Raw genomic sequence first — 24152 nt, 5'->3', positions numbered from 1 at the left:
TTCGTTTTACAAAGCCCGTTCCTTAGGGAAATTAGGATTGAGACCGTCCTATGCAAAGGATATGAAAATACTCATTATGTTCTTACATAGAATCCGTGGGGATTTTGTGGACTAGTTCAACCAACTTGCGGACGTTTAAATATCTCATGATGATTGGTGGACAAGCAAACACTCTGGTCACGTGTTATGCCATTCTCCACTTGTAATGATGCTTATGCTACACTCCTAGCAAATATCATATGACAACGGGCTCACTCCCCAGATAATCCTATTTAGTCAATTGGACTTGACTATGCTAGAGAGTTAACATCGAAGACTTTCGATGGTTGTTGCAAGGGGACTGATGTTGGACATCATATTTCCGTGTACACACCCAAATGGTCTTGCGGAAAACACTATGATGGTAGTCCGGACATTGGTAATGAGCACCAATCTCCATATATCCGCTTGGGGTGATGCAAGATCGTATGCAGCTATGCTAATTCATCTACTACCCACTGCCACTCAATCTACCTCTGCGTTACAGCTAGGGACTAAGTATAATTATCGTACTTGCGCATATTTGAGTGTGCCATTTATGTGCCTATTGCGCTGCCACAACGCTCTATGATGGGTCCTTACAAAAGAATGGGAACTCAGTTGGATTTGAGATTCCAACAATCGTCTGCCACTTAATGCCCTTGCTAGGCGATCTCCTTACCGCTAGATTTGCGGATGTCACTTTGATGAGACAGTCTTCCCGTCGTTAAGGGGAGATAAGAACACGAATGTTCTGAAGGAACGACAGGAATTGTCGTAGTCTGTCCCCACTATGTCTCATCTCGATCCCAGTTAAAGTGACGAGATCACAAAAATATGCTGCAAACATGCCTGCAAGGATGGACGTCTCTACAAGAGGACGTAGCGCCACCCTACACGGAGGTATGCATGGTGCCAATGCCAAAGAGAGTGGCACTCTGGCCATAGGTAGGATGCGTGGGAGGCCCATGGGTTCGAAGGATACTTTGGCACATTTCAATCCTTTGATCATCGACACTGAAAATCCATCTCATGAGAATCTTCCGGGTTATGGTTATCGTTGGGGGACGCCTCAACATCAGAACCTATTCCTGAGAATATAGAGCTCTATGAAACTTACACTAGTGTACATAAGACGTGAGATAGAAACTCTAACATAATTGATGATGTAGTTGCGGATTTCATTGCGCATGAGTTTGTTGAGTCAGATGATATCGAACCACGCTCCATTGATGAATGAATGCCAACGTTGAGAAAATTGGCCTAAATGGAAAAATGCGATCCAGGTTAAGTTGGATTCTCTAACGAAGAGGAAGGTTTTTGAGCCAGTGATGCCAACACCTCCTAACTTTAAACCTATTGACTAATGAGTCTTCATTAGAAAGCGTGGTGAGAAAAAGAGATAGTAATTTCGCCTTATGACGCAAGGCTTCTCACAATATGCCCTGGAATCGACTACGATGAGACATATTCTCTCGTAATGGATGTCATTGCACTATACTACCTTGTCAGTTTCGTAGTTTCCGAATAACTGAATATGCAGTTTACAAATGTGGTCACTACGTATCTCTATGGGGATCTAGATACGGAATATACATGAAAGGTTCATGGTGAACTTCATTTACCCAAGTCAAATGGCTCTAGACCATGGAGCGCGTTTACAATAAGGATGAAACGCTCACTAAAGTGACTACTTGATTGGGAAGGGATATGCCAGCGCGTTTCCATAACAGGTTTCGGATTCTATCACGGTTCATGTTAGACATGATCTTCATTGGAAGCCCTTTAAGAGTTAAGGGAAACCGCTGAACACTTGAAATCTGAGTTTGAGATGAAGGATTTTGGGAGAACACGATTATGTCTCAGTTTGGAACTTGAGCATCGTGTTGATAGATGCTTAGGCATTTTGACAAGGTCAAGCCTTCAAGCACCCCCATAGTGGTCTGTAGTCTTGATCCTGAAAAGGGATCCTCTTCGTCCAAGGATGATGACGAAGATGTGCTAGAGGCAGAAGTGCCTTACCTAGTACAATACGCGCATTATTGTACTTAGCTCGATGCACAAGACCGGATTTCTGATTTGCAGTGAACTTGTTAGCTAAGGTATAGCTTTGCTCCAACGCAACGCCATTGGATTGGTGTAAAAGATATCTTTCGGTACTTGAGATGTACGATTGATATGGGCTTGTTCTATCCCTACAGAGAGACGATGGATTTGGACCCATCACACACCAAGAACGCCGCCAGCACTGGCCTGCATCCTCTATTCCCATCCCAAAACAACATGTGTTTTGGAAGGTTTTGCTGATGTTGGGTATCTGTTTGACCCACACAAAGGTCATTCCCAAACTGGTTAAGTGTTCACCATGGGTAAAGACCGTGATATCTTGGAGGTCCACACAACTGACCCTAGTCGCTATATCTTCTAACAATGCAGAGATTGTTGCTCTTCACGAAGTGGTTCATGAATGTATATGGAGTGGATCCATAGTTATGCATGTTCGAACAATTGTGGTTTGAAGTCAACCACAGATGAGCCTACAAGCATATAGGATAATGCTGCTTGTTTTGAAGCAAGGCTACCTCAAAAGTGACCACACCAAGTATAATCAGCAACAACAAACTTTCCTCAAGATCAAAGTGAACTAGATTCAATCTGAGGACAGTGTGGCAGGCTTGCTCACTAAGTCATTGCCTAAATTCCACTTTCGAGGAACATGTTAGTAGTGTCGTTTGCAGAAGTTATCCGATCTCTCACGACCGTAGTCATCAGGGGGAGATGCAGACACTAGGGGGAGATGTCTACATGTAAATCTCGAAACATGAAGGGTGTGTTGTGCAGTTTTTCCCCTTCGACTGAGGTCATTTTTGTCCCATTGGGTTTTTGTTACTCGGCAAGGTTTTTAGCGAGGCAATGAGAGAAGCACCGCGTTTGGGCAAAACAAGGGGGAGTGTTTAAGTAAATCTCTACTTTGTGTTTAGCCCAAACTCTACGTTACTTGACCTAGTGGTAATAGTGTTTTAATTAGAGATAATCTCGGAGAATCTTAGAGATATTCATTGCTTGTATGATTATCTTTCCTTGTACAATTCAGATTCTATACCTTGTAATACTCTATATAAAGAGGCCCCTATTATCAATGAGAACACACAACAATTCTCTCTCAAATATCAATTCTCTACAACAAAGGAAAATTTTTCAAAAATATAACATAATTTATTCCCTTTGTATAGGGAGAGAATTACAACAGAAATATCAATTACAATGATGAGATTAACTACTGATTGGTTCTTGATTCATGCTGATTGATGGTGATTGCTAATTACTTGATTCTCTCTCCGTCAATCACTTTTACGAAGGCACATAATGTGTTTTTCGTTTAACAAAATGATGACTGTATTGATAGCAAGGGCAAGTTTTGTTGTCTCAAAATATGAACTGCTAACAAAAAAGTTTTAGGCATAAATGCAAATACTTTTATTTATTTATTTATTTTTATACTCAACAAAAGAGGCTGTATAAATGAGAGAATTACCTCTTGATTTTTATTCATCTTCACCGCACTGTTCATAATGAATATTGCCAAAATTAAAATAAATGAAGTTAATGCTTTATAAGATGTGACCATAACACTTGTTTTCCTCTATCTTCTTGTCTAAAACCACAGGCACATTCCCATGTTTTCTGAATCGACATCCGGCCACCTCTTATAGCTTCTCACCTAATTTTGAAGGCTACTTTATATTCTTTGAGTAGATCACTCCTGCAAATTTTCAGTAAATTTTCAATTGTGTATCTATATGTGTGTGCGTGTGTATCAATGATGCACTAAAACAAGTGCAAATTCCTAAAAAGCCAGGAATAAATTATGAAAAAGAAAACAAAAGAAATAGAAAAGTATCTCATATATAGAAGAAACTATGAGTCCACACTCAAGTCCTGCATTTATGGTAATTAAAACAGAAAAGACCCGCATGGTAATCAACTATAAAAGATTAAATGAACAATTAGAATTCGATGGATTATTTTTTTTTAAGTAAGAAAAGCATAATTGAGATTCATTAATATAAGGGTAAGGCCAGAATGAGCATTACATATTCTTCCACTACCATCTACAAATAGACAAGAAGTTGTAGTGAAGAAACACTACGGTGATACATAGGGTGCTAAAATCTTTAGAAAATTTGATTGTAAACCAAGATTTTGGCAATTAAAGCTAACAGGAGAATCAAAACCCTTGACTGCTTTCAATACTCCATGTGGACACTACAACTGGAATGTTATGTCTTTTGGGTTAAGCATAACCCCTCAAGTATTTAAAAGATGTAAACAGAGCCAAACCTATACTAGTTAATGCAAATTTGTCATAAACTCCCAAACTCATGGGATGAATTAGCTATAAAAGATTATATATATATATATAATCAAACACACACACACACATATATATATATATATATATTTGAATAACTTATTCTCACTCCCCAGTTCCTTCCGACTGATCTTTTTTTTTTTGATCAAATAGGTTCATTCATACAGAAGTGTTACAAATGATATGAATGATACAATCAGGAGCCACTAATGACCCACTCATAACGTCAGACCAACAGGCTTGAACATAACTTCCTATTGGAGCTACTAAATCTCCAGTACATGACTTGATACACATTTACGCAAGCGTACGTATCATTGTCAAGATACGGAAGTGTTATGCCCAAAGTTATCATACCACGGGGATTAGTGGCTAACAAACAATCCTTGGATAATCGGAAATAAAGACACTTAGCAAACAAAAGAAAAATAAAATAAGTAAAAATGCTATTCTAAGACACCAAGCCTTAGCAATGCTCGGCTTTTGTTTGCACCGAAGCCTAATCAAAACTAAAACCTAGTGATGACTATTTACAATGAGATAAAAATTGTCACCGAAAATAGTAATTTGAATTTGTAATAACTAAAGTGCAGGAATTTAAATAGAAACTTTAATTAACAACTAAATTAAATAAAGGAAAGAAAACTAAAAAATAAATATAAATATGGGATTGGTAGTTAGGGATGTATCCTAACCCTAATTCAATGCTCTAGATGCTAATTTGATTTACGTGCAATTTATTAAAGATGGTAGAAGCCGTACCCAAGGCTTTTCAAGGCTCAAGGGCCGAAATTCCCTTTCATGGCATTCCTACTCTGGTTCAAGGGCCGTAGGAACTGACCTGACATTAATTAGAGCCGGTTCAAGGGTCACTAATTCACATCAAGAGGCCTAGAGTTCGAGGAATTAGGCAACCAAACCCACCATAATTGCGATCGAACTAATCATGTAGTGAACCATGCTTATACTTCCCCTGAATATTAAATCGGGGTTCTAGCTCTAAAATCTAAGGATGTCATCCCCTAAATTTTAATCTAGACTTATTAAAACACATACCCAAGAGTTGACAATTCCTAAGCATGCATTCTAATCAATTATCACAAAACACAAGCATCCAATAATTAACAAATTCCATATATAAATTAAATTAAGCATCCATTACATCAAACACTACTAGAATTATGCCATCAGACATTACCACTATTAAATCGGTCGGAATTGCACGCGATGTAAAAAATACATCCTAACATCGGTTTATGAAATATCGATTTCTATTGTGATTATAAACATCGGTCGTTAAATTAACCGATGTGTAAAGTCTCGTTCAAAAATTTTGAAAAAATGCGGAGGGACTAAGTTAAAAAGTTTGAGAGGCGCGAGGACCAAATTTTCATTCCCCCCAACACTTAAACATTTTTCGCTTTGTCTGAAACTTTCGAACCCTAATTACTATCTCTCACTTTGACTCCAGCGCGTGCCTCCTCCTTCCCGTCGACCTCATTCTCACTTTGACTTCAGCGCGCTCCTTCTTCTTCAGCAGTTCGTTGTCTGACCTGAGCTGGTTCTCCGACCTGACCTGAGTTGATTTTGCTTCCGCCAAAACCCTATTAAACTCTTCACAGTTCGCCTCCAAAGCGTTTCGCCGAGTTCGTTGAAGAACAAGGTTTACAACATCTTCTGCACGGAAAAGCGTAAGCTCGCCTGTGGAAAGTGTAAGCTTCGTGATCCTTTGCTTTTTTTCTAAGCTCTATCGTGAACTGGATTTTTCGATTTCCGATTTTGGATTTGTTTGGAATCGTTGGGTTGTAGAGAAACTATATTAGAGGGATAGGTTTAGCTAAGTTTCTTATCTATGGATCGTACTTGGAGATTTTAGTAGGTGAAATGGTATGCATTCAGATTCTTTGTTCCGATGGATCTAGATCTGGTGAATGAAGCTTGGGCTTTCAGTTGTCAGTCCTAATTTCTAAGAAAAGAATAAAATTTGCTAAAGCTTTGGTTTGGTACTGGAAAAAAGTTGGATTGTTTTTTCATTTTTAATTTTTTTCATGTATGTTGCTATTTTGATTATTTCCGAAGTAATCACATTGCTGCGTACTGAAATTGCTGTAAGTTATCACATGGGTTCTAATTAGGTTACGTTTCGGATTCAAACCAGTTTCTTAATCACGGTGCTAAATGGTTCTTAGTAGCAAAGTTGGTTAATTTCCGATTAGGTTTTTAATCATCCCTTGAAATTTCACCAATAGGTACTAGCCCGAACCAACAAATTTCAGCTTCAATCTCCGTGTTCGACTAAACCCATATCTCAATTTCGAGACTTAAGGCAATACAGCAACAACAAGACCAACATATGGGTTTTAAAGAACCACCAAGTAGCAGTAGGGCGAGTCTATTGATTCGTCACCTTCCAGAAGGCATTTCTGAAGAGACCCTGTTCCGGTTCTGTCCCACTATGGTGCTTCTTCTGTTCGCTCTTGCTCTCCTACCGGCAGGTCCATACTACTCCCTTATCTTCTTTTTCAATTGTTCTTGTTTCTTTCTTTTATCGTTTTTGCTCTTGTTGTAATGTTTGAATAGAACTACAGGATGAGAAATTGTGCCTTTGTGGATTTCCAACATGAAGGCTTGGCTTACCAAGCACAGCGTTAGTTGAATGGGTATGACAAACTATGTCACATTCTCGTTTTCGTGATTGATACAAAGTAAATGTGTTATGTATTGATAATGTAATGTAATGTTGCTAATTGGGTTGGTGGAATTTTGTTTGGGTAGGCTGAGGTTTCTTGGGAAGGTGTTAAAAGTGGAGAGGGCTACTAGCAATAGTGGTAAGCCATTGCAGGATGGCAAGAAGGATTCAGTTTCTGTGCCTCCCACTTCCACATCATCTTCCGGGTACAATCCTTACATCAAAAGGGAGACTGAAGAAACTGAAGTTTCAAGATCAGAGCCTATTGCCCCGAGGCTTGGTGTAGATTACTACTTTCCTCCTCACCTTGAGTATGTATGTATATAGCTTATGATGGTGTCCTATATATGAATCATGTTTCCCTGTCAGATCGTATTTGGTTATGGCTGCCAGGCAGGGATCTTGCTATTTCAACCTATTTGTAACTAATTAACTGAGGCAACAGAGAAACCCTACTTGTTTAAAGATTGACCTTGTTAATATCAGACAATAACCAATTGCCTAACCTTTTTCTTCCTGAACATATTATCTCACGTCATAAAAGTTAGATATATGATTTTCATTTCAGTTTATGACTGTGTCTATGACAGACAAACTGCTTTGCTTATACATAATGAATCTTCTATTACAGGTATGCTTACCCACCACCAGATAGAAATATTCTGACCAACATTGTAAATGCTCTTATTGCTGTTCGTCGCTTTAATACTCAGGTTCTCTCCAATCTCATGCATAGCTACTGTAACAGTATCCTTCAACTCCCATAATTTGAATATCTACCTTGTTAACACAAAATCATTGCATTTTAGGTTTTGCACTTGATGAACAAAATGAATATTCTAGCTCCATTTCGCATGGCTCGATCTTTTCTTCTGCTTTCAAAGATTTCAATTGTGATTACTTGGGCAGATATATTTTCACAAATATTGCTAGTGTAGTTTTCTCTCTGTTAGGTGACCAAGCAATTGCAAGTAGAGCTTCTATTCTATATTTGTTTAGTATTCTGTGACAAAGTCAACTTCTCTATTATATTGAGTAGTTATATTAAAATTTTAGACTCGCCTTGCAATTATTCAATAATAATGCATGTTGATGCTTTCTTCTAGATTTGGGCAGCTGGAGATGTCAGTAGCGTTTACAGTTATTTTTAGAGCACGTATAAGTTCTTCCAATTGTTGTCTTTGGGGTGTGTTAAACGTATTTATCGCCTTTGAATGTAGATTGCAATTATATGGCGTCGTTGAGCATAAGGTTCAAGGAGATGGTAACTGTCAGGTTAGTGTTTTGCCATAAATGGTCTTTCAAATGCTATATGTGTTTTGCCATACTTCGTCTATTTGCTAAATTCCGATTGGGCCGTTTCGTTTCATAATAACATGATGCTGTACTACCGATACTGATTTATCGTGTTCTATGTTTTAGGATATTGGAGGATGCGATATTCAGAAGCAAGAAATCCGTGAAGCAGTGGAACTTCCACTTACTCACCATGACTTATACAAACAGATTGGAATAGATCCGCCACGTGGTGTATTGCTCTATGGCCCACCTGAAACTGGTAAAACAATGCTAGCTAAGGCTGTGGCTAACCATACAGCGGCTGCTTTCGTTAGAGTTGTTGGTTCAGAATTTGTTCAGAAGCATTTGGGTGAGGTAGGATAATCCGTAAAACGTTTCTTACTTGGGCTACTCTACTTTTATATCTTTCATCTTGGAACAACGAATACTCTGAGGCCAGTGTAGGAGATTTCGATTTATGTAGTAATTCTTATTATAATTTTGATTTCTTTGTCTAGGGTCCACGAATGGTTCGTGATGTTTTTCGTCTTGCCAAGGAGAATGCACCTGCCATCATCTTTATTGATGAGGTTGATACTATAGCTACTGCAAGGTTTGATGCTCAAACTGGAGCTTCAAGTTTGTAGGTAATTAGTGGTCTAGAGGTAAATATATTCTTTGCAATCTCTTTGAAATTTAACTGCTCATATTTGTTTGTAGGTAAGCCTTGATATGGACTAAATGATGAGGCTGCTGCTTCATTACTGTGGATTACCAGTAGATGATGTTGACTTCATCAACTCTGGTGGGAAGACAATGAACAAACTATTATTTAAGTGGCCGACTACTTACAAACTTTGCAGTAGATTTTGACTAGTTTCTTGATTTTGAGTAAGGCTTGTGACTGTTTAACCTTTTTGTAGTAGATGAAGTGACTGCAGCAATTGTGCACAAAACCACAATAGTAATTGCTAGGCTAGCCTAGCTTGTAGTAGGTTAATTGGGGTTTTATTTTGCCTATTTTATGAACTATCAAGGATAATGATTTTGGACAGATATCCCAATATTCAAATTACTCCTGTCAAATGTGGATTGCATTTTATAGCAGCAGCTACATATTTTGTTGACATCATCCTCATCTAAAGAATATGATGTCTATACATAAGGTTTATATCAGTTATAACCATAAAAACTGATGTCCATTGAGAGAGATACATCAGTCTCAAAATGAAAATCGATGTCCCATTAACCATAGGAGATCGAATTATTATGTTTGAACCGATGTGCACAAGCTAGTGCACATCGTGTTTTAGATAGAGATCGATGTCCAATATAAGTATTGTCATCGATAAATATCAGAAAACCGATGTGTGAAACAGTATTAGTCATCGTTTTTAAATGAATAACGATGTTAAAATGCATAGTTGTGCTGTATGATCTTTATTTCTTTAAGCATTAAATACAATAAAATGAGGGTTTAACAATAGTAAAACATGCAAGTTTGTTATCATTTAAATCTATTTACATCGTTTTATAATGACCAATCGATGTCTAAATTAATACTAGACATCGGCTAAAAACCGATGTCTGGATTTTCCGGACCTTTCTCATCACCCACTAAGACATCGGTTGGGTTTTTGTTTCTCATCGGTTTTTGGCCGATGTCTGAGGCCATAATTCTAGTAGTGAAATTTGGGCTAGGGCACACAACCCTAACCCCCAACAAAATTTCTACTCACTACCCATAAATATATACATCATCAATTCCATCAATTTCATATAAATAAAAGAGGAAAAGGTATAGAAGAGAGAGAACAACAAAGACAAGTTACAAATGCTAAAAAGCAAACATAACAAGCCTTGGAATGATAATTTCTCCCTTTTACCCAAGTGGTGATTAAACCCCTTATGCTTGAAGTGCTTCCCCTTTGAATCTTGTGAAATTGATCAGAAGATGGATTTTGGTGACGTGGATCTTAGTGAGGAAGTGTGGATCTTGGTGAGGCGAAGAAAAGATGAGAAGGAGGAATTTTGGTGAAGTGGTGTGGCCACTATGCCAATAATAGCTTCAGACGACAGATGATATCTGTCGTCTGATATGCAAATTATCTGTAGTCTATCCAGCTGTCATCTCTTATGGCATCAGACGACAGATATCCTCTGTCGTCTGTTCTCACTCAGACTACAGAAGTTTCGTAAGGCTCTGTCGTCTGAACAACCCAACTTTGAAGGATTTGGAACTTTCTGTAGTTATTAATCACATACAACGACATATTAATGTTGTTGAAATGAGGTACAAACTTTTAATAAAATCTCTGTCGTCTGAAAACAAATAAGAACACATATATATGTTGTCTGAAGTTACCAAAATAAAGACTTGTTTGACAATCTATCGTTTGAATGCATTTTTAACGACATTTAATTGTTGTTTGTAAATCACTTATAATTGGGTAAATTATGCTCATATGTCGTCTAAATAGTTGTAAGACTTTATTTTTATGTCGTCTGTTTTGTATTCCAACCACAGTTTTAAGTTTTTATGTTGTCTGATAGAAAATAAAACTTCGCATTTCTGTTGTTTGATAATCAATTGAACTTCAGTTTTATGTTGTCTGATAGAAAATATGCTCATCTGTCGTCTAAATAGTTGTAAGACTTTATTTTTATGTCGTCTGTTTTGTATTCCAACCACAGTTTTAAGTTTTTATGTTGTCTGATAAAAAATAAAACTTCGCATTTCTGTTGTTTGATAATCAATTGAACTTCAGTTTTATGTTGTCTGATAGAAAATATGCTCATCTGTCGTCTAAATAGTTGTAAGACTTTATTTTTATGTCGTCTGTTTTGTATTCCAACCACAGTTTTAAGTTTTTATGTTGTCTGATAGAAAATAAAACTTCGCATTTCTGTTGTTTGATAATCAATTGAACTTCAGTTTTATGTTGTCTGATAGAAAATAAAACTTCGCGTTTCTGTACAGTAGTCATCAAAAAGGCAGATTAATTATAAGATCAATTCCTCATTGCATAAATTAACCCACCAAAGTACATTTCCAAAGTACATTAACTGATACCAAAGTACATTGCATAAATTAATCCACCAAAGTACATTTCCAAAGTACATTTCCATCAGTAGCATAAATTGGATATCAGTACGCACTGCAGTAAAGAATAACCCTACATCTCCAATCAATATTCAACATTGTGGGTGACAGTTGTAGGAGGGCTCCCTGTTACTTCTGACCCTGATAACCTAACCTCCAGGCCATTTTCTGGTAAGACCTGCAATTGTTACATCAAACGAAGGCGATGAACTTAGACCAATTTATTCAATACTGAAAGGCCTCTCATGCATCAAAGTGTAAGTTAAGTACCTTGACAATAGGTTTTTGCACCAAAGTGGACTGGGAAGCAATTGCAGTCATATAAAGGGTTACATGTATTTGTTGAGTCCCGAAGCTGCAAAATGCAAACTTCATTGGTTATCTGATGGACAATATATTTTCTACAACCAACCTAGTCATTACACATTATTTCTACAAGACTTGGAACACTCACTTGATGAACTGCTTCCTCAGTGAACGGGAACCAGTACCGCATTCCCACATAGACATTCACCGGCATGTCCTTTGATTCCAAAGCCATTTTCAGTGCATTTGCCTGTATATCACGTAGTAAACAAACTTTTTACCACAAAAATTCATGAACAGAACAGACTCAGCCGCATTATATCTACCTGCTCATCTGTCATCTTACACAAGGGTGAACCACCTCCTATAGAAGCATACCCTTCCCTGTTTAACATCAACCCCTGCAAACTATAATTAATTAATTTAACTACATCAATATGGTCCTCACACAAAAGCACTATTATAAAAACTAAAGACAAATAAACAAACAATAGGTTCTAATAACTTTTACAATTCCAACAATTGCATTCGAAATAGATAACAAATGTAAACTTCAATATAACAGCAAAATCAAAATGTATAAACAAAAACCAAAGGAGGAATCCAATGCATGCCAATTCTACAAGTCTATTTCAGGGGGAAAAAATGAAGGTAAGAAAATAAAGACCATGTAATCTGAAAACAGAAACTTGACTATTGTAGCAGCAATTGTTCCACAATCCACTATTTAAGGTCGTATTCAGTTCATGTTGTGCAAGACACCAGTCTAGGAGTTTGTCTTTCCAAATCCACAAACATTAACTTCAAACAGCTCAACATGAGAGTCCCAGTAAGTATCTGAAACTTGTATGTAAATTCAATAATCCCACATAATTAATACTTGTGATATCACTGACATTATAAATAAATAATGTCTGCAAAAGAAGCCACAACAAAGAAGCCAGCAACTGCAACTTTGTATGTGAGCTTCCTACAAAAAAGGTCAGGCGCCAGTAGTTATAACAAAATAGATGTAGCAAGATTGAAATTGTACAGTGATTTAGTGAATAATACAACAGGTCTTTTTGAAAAATTTGATGTTGGAAAAATTTGCGAGTAATTCTTTACCAAACTCTGGATCCGGGCAGGCTCTGAGAACTCATACTTGTCATCAGGCTGCAAGAAGAAAAATATAAGATGGCCATCCAGACATAGTGTTGAAAAAAAGAATTGAACACACATTCATTGGCCAACAAACAACACAGGCACATGCAAAATGAACAAATGTCATGAAATAAGAAATGAAGGAGGTAAGGTACCCTTAAATATAGTTTGATCTGCGTCCCACGGCTAATGATATTTTCTGGATCAGTTTCTACCCTAATCACATAAGAGCTACTGCTCAAGACAGTCATCTAGACTAGAAGCTCAACCATGAGCAGATAGTTTTTACAAGGCATAAGACTAAAAAAAGTGTGAAACCAAAACTGCACCTGCTTGTCAGCAACAAGAAAAGCAGAATAGAACCCAACACCAAATTGACCAATCAAACCGTTGTCTGCACCAAGATCCTTATTTTCCAAACAAGATATAAGCACAAAGATCAGATTCAAAAGCATCAATAAACAAAAACAAGATTCAGTAGACTGCAAAACAATGCATTATGAGAGAGACCTTCAGAGCCGTCAAGAATTTTGAAGTACCACTCTGACCAATGGTACCAAGGCAGTCAATGAGTTCCTCCTTCGTCATCCCAATACCAGTATCCCTAAAATTCAGACACCAATGGGATGCATCCCAATACCAGTATCCTTAATTACTCGTAAGAAATGACAATCAGGTTACATGTAGAAATTGAAAAGACTTGGAGTATCCTAATAAACTTAAAACAGGAAACACCTACAAATATTTTAGACTCGTAAGGTTCCCATAAGTGTCCGGAAATTTATCATTCAAGGAATTGGTTGTGGCCCAGCTGCAACAACAAAGATGATCCAATATTTTCACTTTCAATTTCTATTGTTCCAGCTCATAAACTTTTCGCACAAGGAGCTGTTTATGAGGGAAAGAAGGGGGAAGTAAAAACTTACAAGCCGCTGAGGGATTTCAAATTAAGCCTGATAACCTATTGAAGTAGAGATACCTGTAAATTAATCCCAGACAAATTAGGAGATAGCAGTAATTCAAAGAAAAGACATGATCGAGGTCATCTACTCACAGTTGCCGAAGATTCACTAGTGAACCCAAGGTTGGTGGTATAGCGCCTTCCAGCAAGTTGTACTGTAGATATCTATGGGGGGCAGATGATTCAAATGTTAACGTACATCATCAAAAATATATCGAAAAGTATAGCGCCTTCCAGCAAAAAAAAAAAAATATATATATATATATATCGAGTGTTTCTTTGAAAACAAGTAGTAGATATAAATGGGGTTTTAAAACGTGTATAGTGTTAGACTCAACATGTCGTGAACTTAGCAAGATAAATTGAGACTGTCGGGTAAACAGTAAAGGAGAAAGTGTTACTTTTATACAGTCAAACATCAGAAATCAGACATGAGTTATATGTTCTTTACCATAAAACTCAGTTTCTGAAACCTTCCGTCAATTCTAGATATTATGTAGACAATCTGGGATTTTACAATGCCATCCCTGTTCTCAATTGATAAATCACACTCAATTCCGGTTCCACAGTCTACAAGCTTGATTATAGGAAGCCTAGCACTCATAATCGTCTGTACACCAGCAACATGCCCTGCCCTTTCAACACAAAGATGTACAACTGAGAACAATACAATGACTAATGGAGCACAATGACTTGCATCTGATAGACACACACACACACACACACACACACACACACATATATATATATATATGCGTATTTGTGCGTGTGCGTGCGCGTGCGTGTGAAGCATACATATACAGATGCAAAAACACCGAGATGATCTGGTTAGGACCTAAGTTTGAAGGCTCTGAGGACAACATGTGAGGACCATCCAAATTGTGATCTCATGATTTGAAATGTCTCTTCTGTAGGCCCTATTTAAAATCAACCCTACAAAAAAACTCATCAAACTGGGATCATTTAGTCATCTAATTGTGACTGAATTAGTAAAACTAATAGTGCTTCCCAACACTTAAATGATTAAATGCATTTGGATTTGCCTGATTCTGTGCAAAGAAGAAAATTTAAAGGGAACCTATAGTACTTGACGAGCTCGTTCAAGACCGGAGATCTCTCTTCCAAGAACAAGAGCATGAGGAAGCAATTTCAACAGTACCCACAAATATAAACACTAATCCCTACCACAAACCCATAAATTTGAACACCCACCAATTGAAAATTAGGGAGAGAAGAGAGTACCTGAAAGTCGAAGCTTCTCTGGTCTTGATTTTGGAGTTAGGGTTCAGTCCTCAAGCTTCTATCTGCGTTGATATAAAGAAATTAGGTCAAGGAGAGCTGAAGTAGAGGAAACCCATTTGTTCTTTTTGTTCTGTTGTAATGAAACGAAGAGGGAATTTGATATGGGTAAAGAGGGAATCTGAAAATTACTCAGACGACATACCCAAACTTGCTTTGCCGGAATCGCAGGAGGATGGGAGTGTGTGTGAACTGGAGAGGGTGAAAGGGATTGAGGGTGGATTGAGGGATTGAGGTTCATGAGAGTGTGAGAGCATGCGAGGGAGAGATTGACTGAGAGTGAGAGGCGGCAATTGTGTTCTTAGATCTAGGGTTGGTTTTTTTTTTTTTCAGCTAAGGGGAAAGGTCCTAGCAAAATGAGTGGGAAAGCCCGAGTTTTTCTGTTTTAGCTAAGGGAGGGAACTGGGAATACTATAGATTATTCCCATTTACTTAGACGACATATGAATGTTGTCTTAATTTTCTACTTGTCTTTCGTTTACTCAGATGACAGATATCTGTTGTCCTAACTTTCCACTTTTTCATTGCGAATTTATCAGTTCTTTCAGACGACAGATATCTGTCGTCTTAATTTTCTAACTTACTAAAAAGATGAAAAAACTGAAATAGCCAAGGGAGGGATCGAATACTTTAGATTAGCAAATTAGCTTTCAGTTTCCCGTTTACTCAGACGACATATGAATGTAGTCCTAATTTTCCACTAGTTTCCCGTTTACTCAGACGACATATGAATGTAGTCCTAATTTTCCACTTTTTCATGCAAATTTATCAGTTCTTTCAGACGACAGATATCTGTCGTCTTAATTTTCTAACTTACTAAAAAGTGAAATAGTATGGATTCTCATGCTATTCAGACTACATAATTAATTTATATGTCGTCTAAAGAAGTTTAAAAGATTCAGACGACAGAAAACAAAAATTCTGTAGTCTGAAATGTGTTGTCTGAAGGCATTATTGGCATAGTGGGCTCTTGGTAAAAAGGAAAAAAATGGAGAAGGAGGGGAAAGAAAGCAGCCCAAAGGGCTGCCTCTTTTTTGGTGGTGCCGTTCTCCCTCCAGGTGATAATAGTGTGATCAATTTATACATGAGTGGTCTCTATGGTTGGCTGCTCGTCCAAGAGAAGAGAAGATAAGGTTTTTTGGGAATAATTCCTGTGATGCGGTGTGTTTGGGCGTCAAGACAAAGGGAGAAGAAAAATGAGCCATGATTGGTCTCTCTCACGTGGTTGGCTGCTGCATTGGTTTGATTAACAAGGTGAATGCCACATGTCAGCACAAGATTGGAAAGACCAATTATACCAAATGTTCATGCATATTCAAATGCTTAATTAACCAATTAAGCAATTGATTAACTAATTAATTAAGCAAGCACCTTCTCATTTCATATTTTATTAACCACCGACACCCTCATATTTTATCCTTTTGTTGGAATACTCCAATTTGCTTTATTTTCGCGTCATTTCATCTCGATTTCCGCATCTCCACTTATTTTCTACAAAATAAATAAAAGTGGATTAATAGTGGATTAATTACATAATAATTAACATGAGGATTAGCTTAATTCTAGTGTTTTAGATATGATAACATGTGTGTATAATCAATACACTAGCTATGAGATTGGAACAATGGTCTCAAAGACCAAGGAGACTCTTAACCCAACAAAGTGCTAACAATGTTCGTAAGGCAGCCTCGTCATACTATCTGGGTATCGGCTCTGAACCTGTGAAGGATTAATATAAACTCGACCTCCTGAGTAGTGAATTAATGTGACAGATGCGGGTGAAAAACGTCATCACTCGATCAGTGGTGTTTTGTAAGATGCCACTAGCACAACCACAAAACGCAAGAATTAATCTAAAATAGAACCCAAAACTACCTACAAACAAGTTAAAAGAAAAAAGTTAAAACAAAACAAAAGGAGATACAACAATCCTCCTGGATTCAAAACATCTAGGATTAATTTCAGTTTACCCCCCTGAGATTTGGAGGTGTCATCATTTCACCCCCTTTCCTCTCAATTTTGAATTTTTACCCCCTAAACTTTTCAATTTTGCTCAACCGTGTCCGATGTCTCATTTTCCGTCCAGATTGGACGTTAAGTCAGATCTTGAGGCCCACTTTAAAAATGGTCAATTCAAGATTAAAAAAAAACATATTCGACCTCTCTCCTTTCTCTCTCCCTAAAACCATTTCTCCTCCCACCGTCACTATAGCGTTCCATGCTCTGCTTACCCCTACCACGCCAGCGATGACCACGATTCAGTACGACCTGTTATCTTCTGGAAAGAAATCAACTCAAACTCAGAAATCAACTCACAGTTCTAATCAACTCTAAAACGTTGACCGCAAGCAATGCAAACCACATTACAGCAACATCAGCCTGCTTCCCCAACCAATCAAACACAAAAAATTTCATCAGTCACCATAAAAACACAAGAATCCCCTTCTCTACTTTTTTTGTTGGTCTCAGAGTAACCAAACAGAGCATTGGGGAGGAGGATATCGGCGACGAAACTCTAGATTTCGCATCACTGGTGGACTTGTTGACTTCTCTTATTCGAACTTAATCGAATCAGTGGCTATAATCTTTTGCTTCGTCTGACCCGGCGAGTACCCTCTGTAGACCCTGAAGCCGACTCCGGCCCTCAAATTCAACCCCTCGACGAAGTTGCTGAAGCCGTAGTTGTTCCTCCTCGTCTCAGTTCTTAACGTATTCGCCACCACCGCGTTGCAGCAGCTGTTGCGGTTGGAAGGATGGAACGGCTCGTTCGGACTCGACCGGAGAATTCAGATCGGGCGGTCAAACCCTAGATTTACAGGAGGGCTCCGGCGGGTTGAGAACGGATTCAGGGAGGAAGATTCGAATAGATAGAGAAGTAAAAGGATAGAGGTGGATGTCCTTGGTGGCGACGCAATCGTCGAACAAGGGATTGGCGGCTGCGATGGTTTCTTTGAGTCGGGAGGTGACACCATCGGAGGTGGAGAAAGGAGAGGCGGAGTAGTCAACATCCTCGTCAATGACGTCATCTTGGTCGGGGGCCATGGTAGAGAGAGAGAGAGAGAGAGAGAGAGAGAGAGAGAGAGAGAGAGAGAGAGAGAGAGAGAGAGAGAGAGAGAGAGCTAGAATCTTTTTTTTATTTTTTTTTATCTTGAATTAACCATTTTAGCCCTTAAAGTGGGCCTCAAGATCTGATTTAACGTCCAATTTGGACGGAAAATGAGACATTGGATACGGTTGAGCAAAATTGAAAAGTTCAGGGGCTAAAAATTCAAAATTGAGAGGAGAGGGGGTGAAATGATGACACCCCCAAACCTCAGGGGAGTAAACTGAAATTAATCAAAAGATCTAATTAAGCGGCAATAAAGGAAAAAATGCGCCTATTTATGAAAATGAAAAATCAAATTAAAAGAGAGACCTACCAAAAAAAGTGAGCAGCAGCTTGTGGAATGTTATCACGCACATAATCCTTATAATCCTATTTGTTAGGACTTAGGTGCCTTTTTTTTATGTCTATTGCGATTTCAAGTAGGATCACATACATTTATTTTATAATATTTGCAAAGTTTTCCGCACAGGTGGTATAATTTGTATTTGACTTCATTGTTATGATGGCATGACATTGCCTTATAATGATCGAGCATGTACATTTTACATTGTGGCCCAGAAGAATATGGTTCTTGTGACTCGGGCTATAGTGGTGGATTGATGACTAATTCCTTTGAATACGCACTCAAGGCTGGTGGTTTGGAGCAAGAGATCGACGACCTTATACTGAGATTGGTCGCAGCACCTGCATATTTGACAAATGTTGTCGCTACTGTATCCAAATTCAGCATTGTTTCCCTTGATGAAGATCAAATTGCTGCTAATTTTGTCCACAAGGAAGTAAAAGGCTTGTGTCGTTAAGCTTTCTTGAATAAGAGTTAAAGCTGCTAGTATGTGCTTTTGCCTTTGAAATGAAGGTTTAGATCATTTCCTTCAAGTTTGAGAATAATGAACTACCAAGAGAGTTTTATACTGTAAACCATATGTGAAGTTACCATATGCATCCATGTTTGCTGCAATATAAGGTTCTTCGGTTCCAAAATTCTTGCTATGTTCTTTTATTTCCTTTATTATTTTGCTGATCATTTGACTAGTTTAAAAATAAGAATCCTCTTTGTAGAATGAAATAATATGCACCGCCGACAGGTAATATAGTAATATGCAGATTACTGTAACAAATTGACTATTTCCTCACTATAAACTTCATTTCCTAAACCGTTGGAAAAAACATTCCACATTGTTGAGTATTTTTAGGGAGAAAACTTTTTCTTGCTAAAATGATATGTATTACGATGAAACAAAATTTCACTGAAAACGTTTTAGAGTGAGGAAAAACTTCCTCATCCAAAGCTATTTATAATGAAGAAAATATTTTCGTCGCAAAAACAGTAGTTAAAATTTTTTAATTATTAATTATCATTAGTGAGGAATACATAATTTAGCAACGAAATCAAGTTTGTCAAAAAATATATTTAATGACTATTTTGTAATCCCAGACATTTTTAGTGAGAAAAAAAAAATAGAGTTTGGGTGAGGAAAAATATTGTTGCTTAAGAATAACGATGAGAAAAATTAATTTCATTGTGAAAATGGTTTGGCAAGGAAATATTTGTTTCGTTGTTCAAACTTTTCTAGTCGAGCTTTCTCCAACAAATTGAGGGCGAAAAGAATTTTCTAGTGGAAATACTATAAAGACGAAATGTCAGTTTTCAGCAAGGAACTTATTCGTCACAAATGGAGTTTTTTTTTTTTTGTAGTTCCCCGTAGGGTTAGAGCTGGACTCTTTAGAAGCTCTTGTTATTTGTTTTAAAAGATTCTTCCTAGCCTTCAACTTTTTCTTCTTCTCAGAACTTTCATTATGTTAAGAAATTTTTCTCTTCCAGGCTATACCCTATGGCCGCTTATTTTGACTATCTATCGACTTACCTGTCTTATCATTCTTAACGGTCCCCGCAGGAGCCACAGTGATCAACCTTATGTTTCAGTGTCAAGATTCTTCATGCCCATTGCAAGGCTCACTCGAAGATTCTTTGGAGAGGCTGACATCTCAATCAACCTCTTCCTTCTTTTACCAACAACAGACTCTACGGAAGCTGTCACAATCTCCTTCAGTTCTCGTATAATCACCTACCAACGTGGTTTTTGCTGCAAGAAGGTGCCTACAGAGATGGAAGCAGATAACCCTCATGGTACCTGTGCCCGCGGGGGGGGGGGGGGGGGGGTTGTCTGCCCATTAACAAAAATCCGGGCACCAGAAGAACTCGCACCAATGCAATTAGTATGATAATCCAAAATTAATAAAAAGTGTTCACGATCTACTCGAGCCTGCAAAATCAACAATCTAATTCTAATTTCGTACTAACCCCATACATCAGAAAAAAAAAAATTCATTTGGTTCATTTCGTGTTGTTCACCAGGCCTTTATATCCTTCCCCCGATACTTTCAACTTTCAATAAAAGAAAACGAGAATGAAAAATCATCTCAAAAATATAACACAATTTATTCCCTTAAGGGTATAACCTCATTCTTACAAACCATGCATAAAATCTCACATAAGAATAAAAACTTCAAAAATTTTACAACATTAAAACTTGCATTAAAAAACTGAGTGCCAAGAAATCCTTAGGTGAGTTTAAATGATGAAATACCGATTCATCATGGCCAACATCAGACCCTTTATATACATTTAGGTAGACAATTATTAATAATCGTTTTGATCCCTTTTTGGAGCAAAACTCATAGACCATTATTGCATATATAGTATGTTTAATAAGGACGCTCGTCTGGCTCTCCAGAAGGATCATAGTTGCAGGATACAAACATATCGCCATTTTTGCACTTGGCCCTTGCACAACCAAGTTGGGTTGTTATCCTCGTAACTATAATAGTGTAGTGGCGGCAACCGTCTTCCTCAGGACCGGTACATTTATTTGTGTTGTAGTCGTATTCGGCTTTCTCGGTGCACCAGTACTTTGTCGCTGCTTCACCGGTCATACCCAAACCGCTCGCAATGTTCTCAGAATAAGGAGCATCCGAATGCTCCATTGCGCAGTCCCCAGATCTTTTATTGGCATAATTTTGTGCATACTCAGCTAAGGTTTTATTCCATTGCAGTGGCGGGAGACCGTGCTCTTTGCGAATCTCATTGTGTGCTTTGAGGAAGCCACTGTCGTCTTCTACTGTACTTGCTAGAGGGACATAAGTAATTAGGATCAAAGCTGCGGAGCATACGGTTATTAAGTTTTGTTTGTTGAACCCCATTTTAGCAGCATATGAGAATAATAGTTGGACCAGAGGCATATATATAGTGTAGATTCCTAAGACTCGGTGGGAGAGAGATCGTTAGAAATTAATGGTTTCTCGCCATATTTTGCTAGGAATGCGCCCACGCCATACAAGCTAGTTTGACTCATAATAGAGTAGGTTATAAATTTTATGAGTTTGAGCTAGACGACTACATTATTCAAATTTTTCTCCCCTTAAGTTAATATTTTTCTATCATTAGTAATATACAATTATGTTCATTTGCTTGGTAATAGTTTTTTGTGGAATTTGACCTTAGGCCTGCTTTGCTAGTAAGGTTGTTGCATTCTATTAGGCCTTGGGCCTAGAGGTAGTATTATTGGGTTAGTGAACTGAGATATCTTGTTAGGTTATTGGTTTGACCCAATAACTTGGTACTTTGGGCTCATTTAATTAGTATAGATCGATCTTTGGAGTGCCCCTTCTACATAGGAAGGTCAAGTGCTTTCAAATAAGTTAGGGCGGACCTTGGTCTATAACTCTAACATTGTCATTGTTACTCTAGTTTTGGTGCTTATTTTATGGTATTACAATTTAGGTAGCTCTAAGGTTACGTACATTGCATGGCTCGATTTTGACTTAGCTCGCAAGAGTGGGTCATGTTTGCGTTGTTAAATACATTTTCGTTATGGTAATGGATTGACACCCCGTTTTCAAAAATATTGTGATGTTCAAGTAATGGATTGATACGTATGCTTGCGTAAATGTGTATCAAGTCATCAATCTAATTCAAATTTTGTACAAACCTCATAGGGTATATCAGAAAAAAAATGCCTTTGATTAATTTCTTTTTGTTCACCGTGCTATTATATCTTAACCCTGATACTTTCAACTTTCAACTTTCAATAAAAGAAAATGAAAATGAAAAATCATATCAAAAGTATAACACAATTTATTCCCATGAGGATATAACTTCATCCTTACATCCCATGCGAAAAATCTCACATAAGAAAAACTTCAAAAAAATTAAAAAAATCCAAAATTCCATTAAAAACTGAGTGACGTCAAAAAATTCTTGGGAGAGTTTAGATGATGAATATTCATTCATCAATGCCAACATCTCTCACCTCTTATATACATTTAGCTAGACATCTCTTATTATTACTGCATATATTTTATCTTTAGTAACGACGCTCGTCCCAATTTCCAGAAGGATCATAGTTACAAGTTACAAACATGTTGCCATTTTAACACTTGGCCTTCGCACAACCAAGTTGGGTTGTTGTCTTCCAAACTATTTGAGCGTAGTGGCGGTAACCGTCTTCCTCAAGACCAATACAATTACTCGAGTTCTAGTTGTATTCGGCTTTCTCTGTGCTCCAGTATTTTGTCGCTGCTTCACCGGTCATATCCAAACCACTCGCGATGCTCTCCACATAAGGACCCGTCGAATGCTTCATTGCGTGGTTCACTGATCTTTTACTGGCATAATTTTGCGTGTACTCAGCTAGTGTTGTATTTCATTGTAGTGGCGGGAGACTGAGCTCTTTGTGAGCTTCATTGTGTGCTTTGAGGAGATGTCAGTTTTTAGCGGGGAACTTATTTGTTGCAAGTGGAGTTTTTCATTGTAGTTCCGCTTAGGGTTAGAGCTGGACTCTTTAGAAGCTCTTGTATACATAATCATTGTACTGGTTATGTAAAGGATAAAGTTGATTTTGGCTATCTGGTTTTTGATCATTGAGATAACTTGATGAACATGTGTGTGTCATTGTACTAAGTTCTACTTTGTCCAGGACTGCAAAGAATTTCATGAGACAACTAAGCATTCTTTTTAGATGTTTAAATCTTGTGCTTTTTTTTCTATTCTGTGTAGGACCAAAAGGGAGAAAGGGAGCAGGGGTAAAAGCTTGGGAGCTTTGGAAAGATGATGAAGTCTCTGCTCAGAAGAACAGTTAAGAGCACCAGAAGGTTTGGTGTTTGCATATGTGGAATAAGAGGGCTAAGTTTGTTGTCAATAGATATATCTAGGAGCTATTAGAATTATTTTTTGTGTCTTAATGTATGGATGATTGGGAAATACATCATTTGTAGACACATGTGATTCTTTAATGTATGAATTGGAGTACTTCAATTGATGAATTGGATTCAAATTTCTTTTCTATATTGATCAGTACCATTATTTAGTAATAATGGAGCATTAATTTTGCCCAATTCTGATCACACAATGATTAGGTAACAATCATACCACATCATTACTCTAAAAGCTGTTGTGTGAGGAGTAATGAAACAACAGAACAATTCTAACTCATGTTGTCTGACAAGCAATCAAACAATAGACTAGACAAGAACTTAGTTGTTCTAATCTAAATCATACAAAAAAAAAAAAAAAAAAAAAAAAAAAAAAAAAAAAAACTGTTGTCTGATAAGCTTAACATACAACAGCTTCAAAACAAGCAGTGTTGTCTGAAGGTAACGCCTCAACTGCTGCGCCTGACATTTGCCGAGCCCTTTGCCGAGCTATCACACAACACTTATAACACATATCTGTCGCCTGTGTGTTTCTCAGACAACCGTGTTTCACCGTTGTCTGAATTTTCAACAGACAATGGCTTGGTCTACAACGGTGGCACTCCAGATGGCACAACGGTTTTCTCTCGTTGTCTGATAAGGATTTTGGTGTAGTGTAACGGGTGG

General features: G+C 37.7%; 3 protein-coding genes and 1 long non-coding RNA gene across 13 annotated transcripts; 1 reads left to right on the top strand and 3 right to left on the bottom strand.

Moving 5' to 3' along the window:
* Positions 1-7127: 7127 nt before the first annotated feature.
* LOC112170592 (26S proteasome regulatory subunit 4) lies at positions 7128-9088 on the top strand. Its single transcript, XM_040508374.1, has 7 exons — positions 7128-7390; positions 7711-7792; positions 8196-8203; positions 8300-8354; positions 8502-8732; positions 8876-8996; positions 9078-9088. The coding sequence occupies exons 1-7, from the start codon at positions 7128-7130 to the stop codon at positions 9086-9088; spliced, it is 771 nt and encodes a 256-aa protein (XP_040364308.1).
* A 2370-nt stretch (positions 9089-11458) lies between these two features.
* On the bottom strand, positions 11459-13513 carry LOC112170591 (ferrochelatase-1, chloroplastic/mitochondrial). 8 transcript variants are annotated; one of them, XM_040509775.1, is made up of 8 exons: positions 13420-13482; positions 13239-13316; positions 13065-13125; positions 12874-12921; positions 12093-12174; positions 11915-12016; positions 11731-11829; positions 11460-11638 (listed from the first exon to the last, which is right to left on the bottom strand). In XM_040509775.1, the coding sequence occupies exons 4-8, from the start codon at positions 12915-12917 to the stop codon at positions 11546-11548; spliced, it is 420 nt and encodes a 139-aa protein (XP_040365709.1). In that variant the 5' UTR covers positions 12918-12921; positions 13065-13125; positions 13239-13316; positions 13420-13482; the 3' UTR covers positions 11460-11545. The 8 variants fall into 8 exon arrangements, with proteins under 8 accessions (XP_040365706.1, XP_040365709.1, XP_040365712.1 ...); XM_040509778.1 differs by having other exon boundaries at positions 13065-13143; positions 13420-13444; XM_040509772.1 differs by lacking the exon at positions 13065-13125 and having other exon boundaries at positions 11459-11638; positions 12093-12167; positions 13420-13513.
* A 49-nt stretch (positions 13514-13562) lies between these two features.
* LOC112169133 lies at positions 13563-15520 on the bottom strand. Of its 3 annotated transcripts, XR_005802489.1 has the most exons (7): positions 15315-15520; positions 15113-15174; positions 14706-14803; positions 14322-14500; positions 13964-14009; positions 13836-13888; positions 13563-13720 (listed from the first exon to the last, which is right to left on the bottom strand). It is a non-coding gene; the product is annotated as an uncharacterized LOC112169133 (long non-coding RNA). The 3 variants fall into 3 exon arrangements; XR_005802488.1 differs by lacking the exon at positions 13964-14009; XR_002924572.2 differs by lacking the exons at positions 13563-13720; positions 13836-13888; positions 13964-14009 and having other exon boundaries at positions 14119-14500.
* Positions 15521-20768: 5248 nt separating this feature from the next.
* LOC112170590 (pathogenesis-related protein 1) lies at positions 20769-21494 on the bottom strand. Its single transcript, XM_024307936.2, has one exon. The coding sequence runs from the start codon at positions 21474-21476 to the stop codon at positions 20982-20984; it is 495 nt and encodes a 164-aa protein (XP_024163704.1). The 5' UTR covers positions 21477-21494; the 3' UTR covers positions 20769-20981.
* Between the last annotated feature and the right edge of the window lie 2658 nt (positions 21495-24152).

The sequence above is a fragment of the Rosa chinensis genome, chromosome 6 (assembly GCF_002994745.2).
Source record: "Rosa chinensis cultivar Old Blush chromosome 6, RchiOBHm-V2, whole genome shotgun sequence".
Lineage (NCBI taxonomy): Eukaryota > Viridiplantae > Streptophyta > Magnoliopsida > Rosales > Rosaceae > Rosa > Rosa chinensis.
This window is presented reverse-complemented; position numbering and strand designations above follow the sequence as displayed.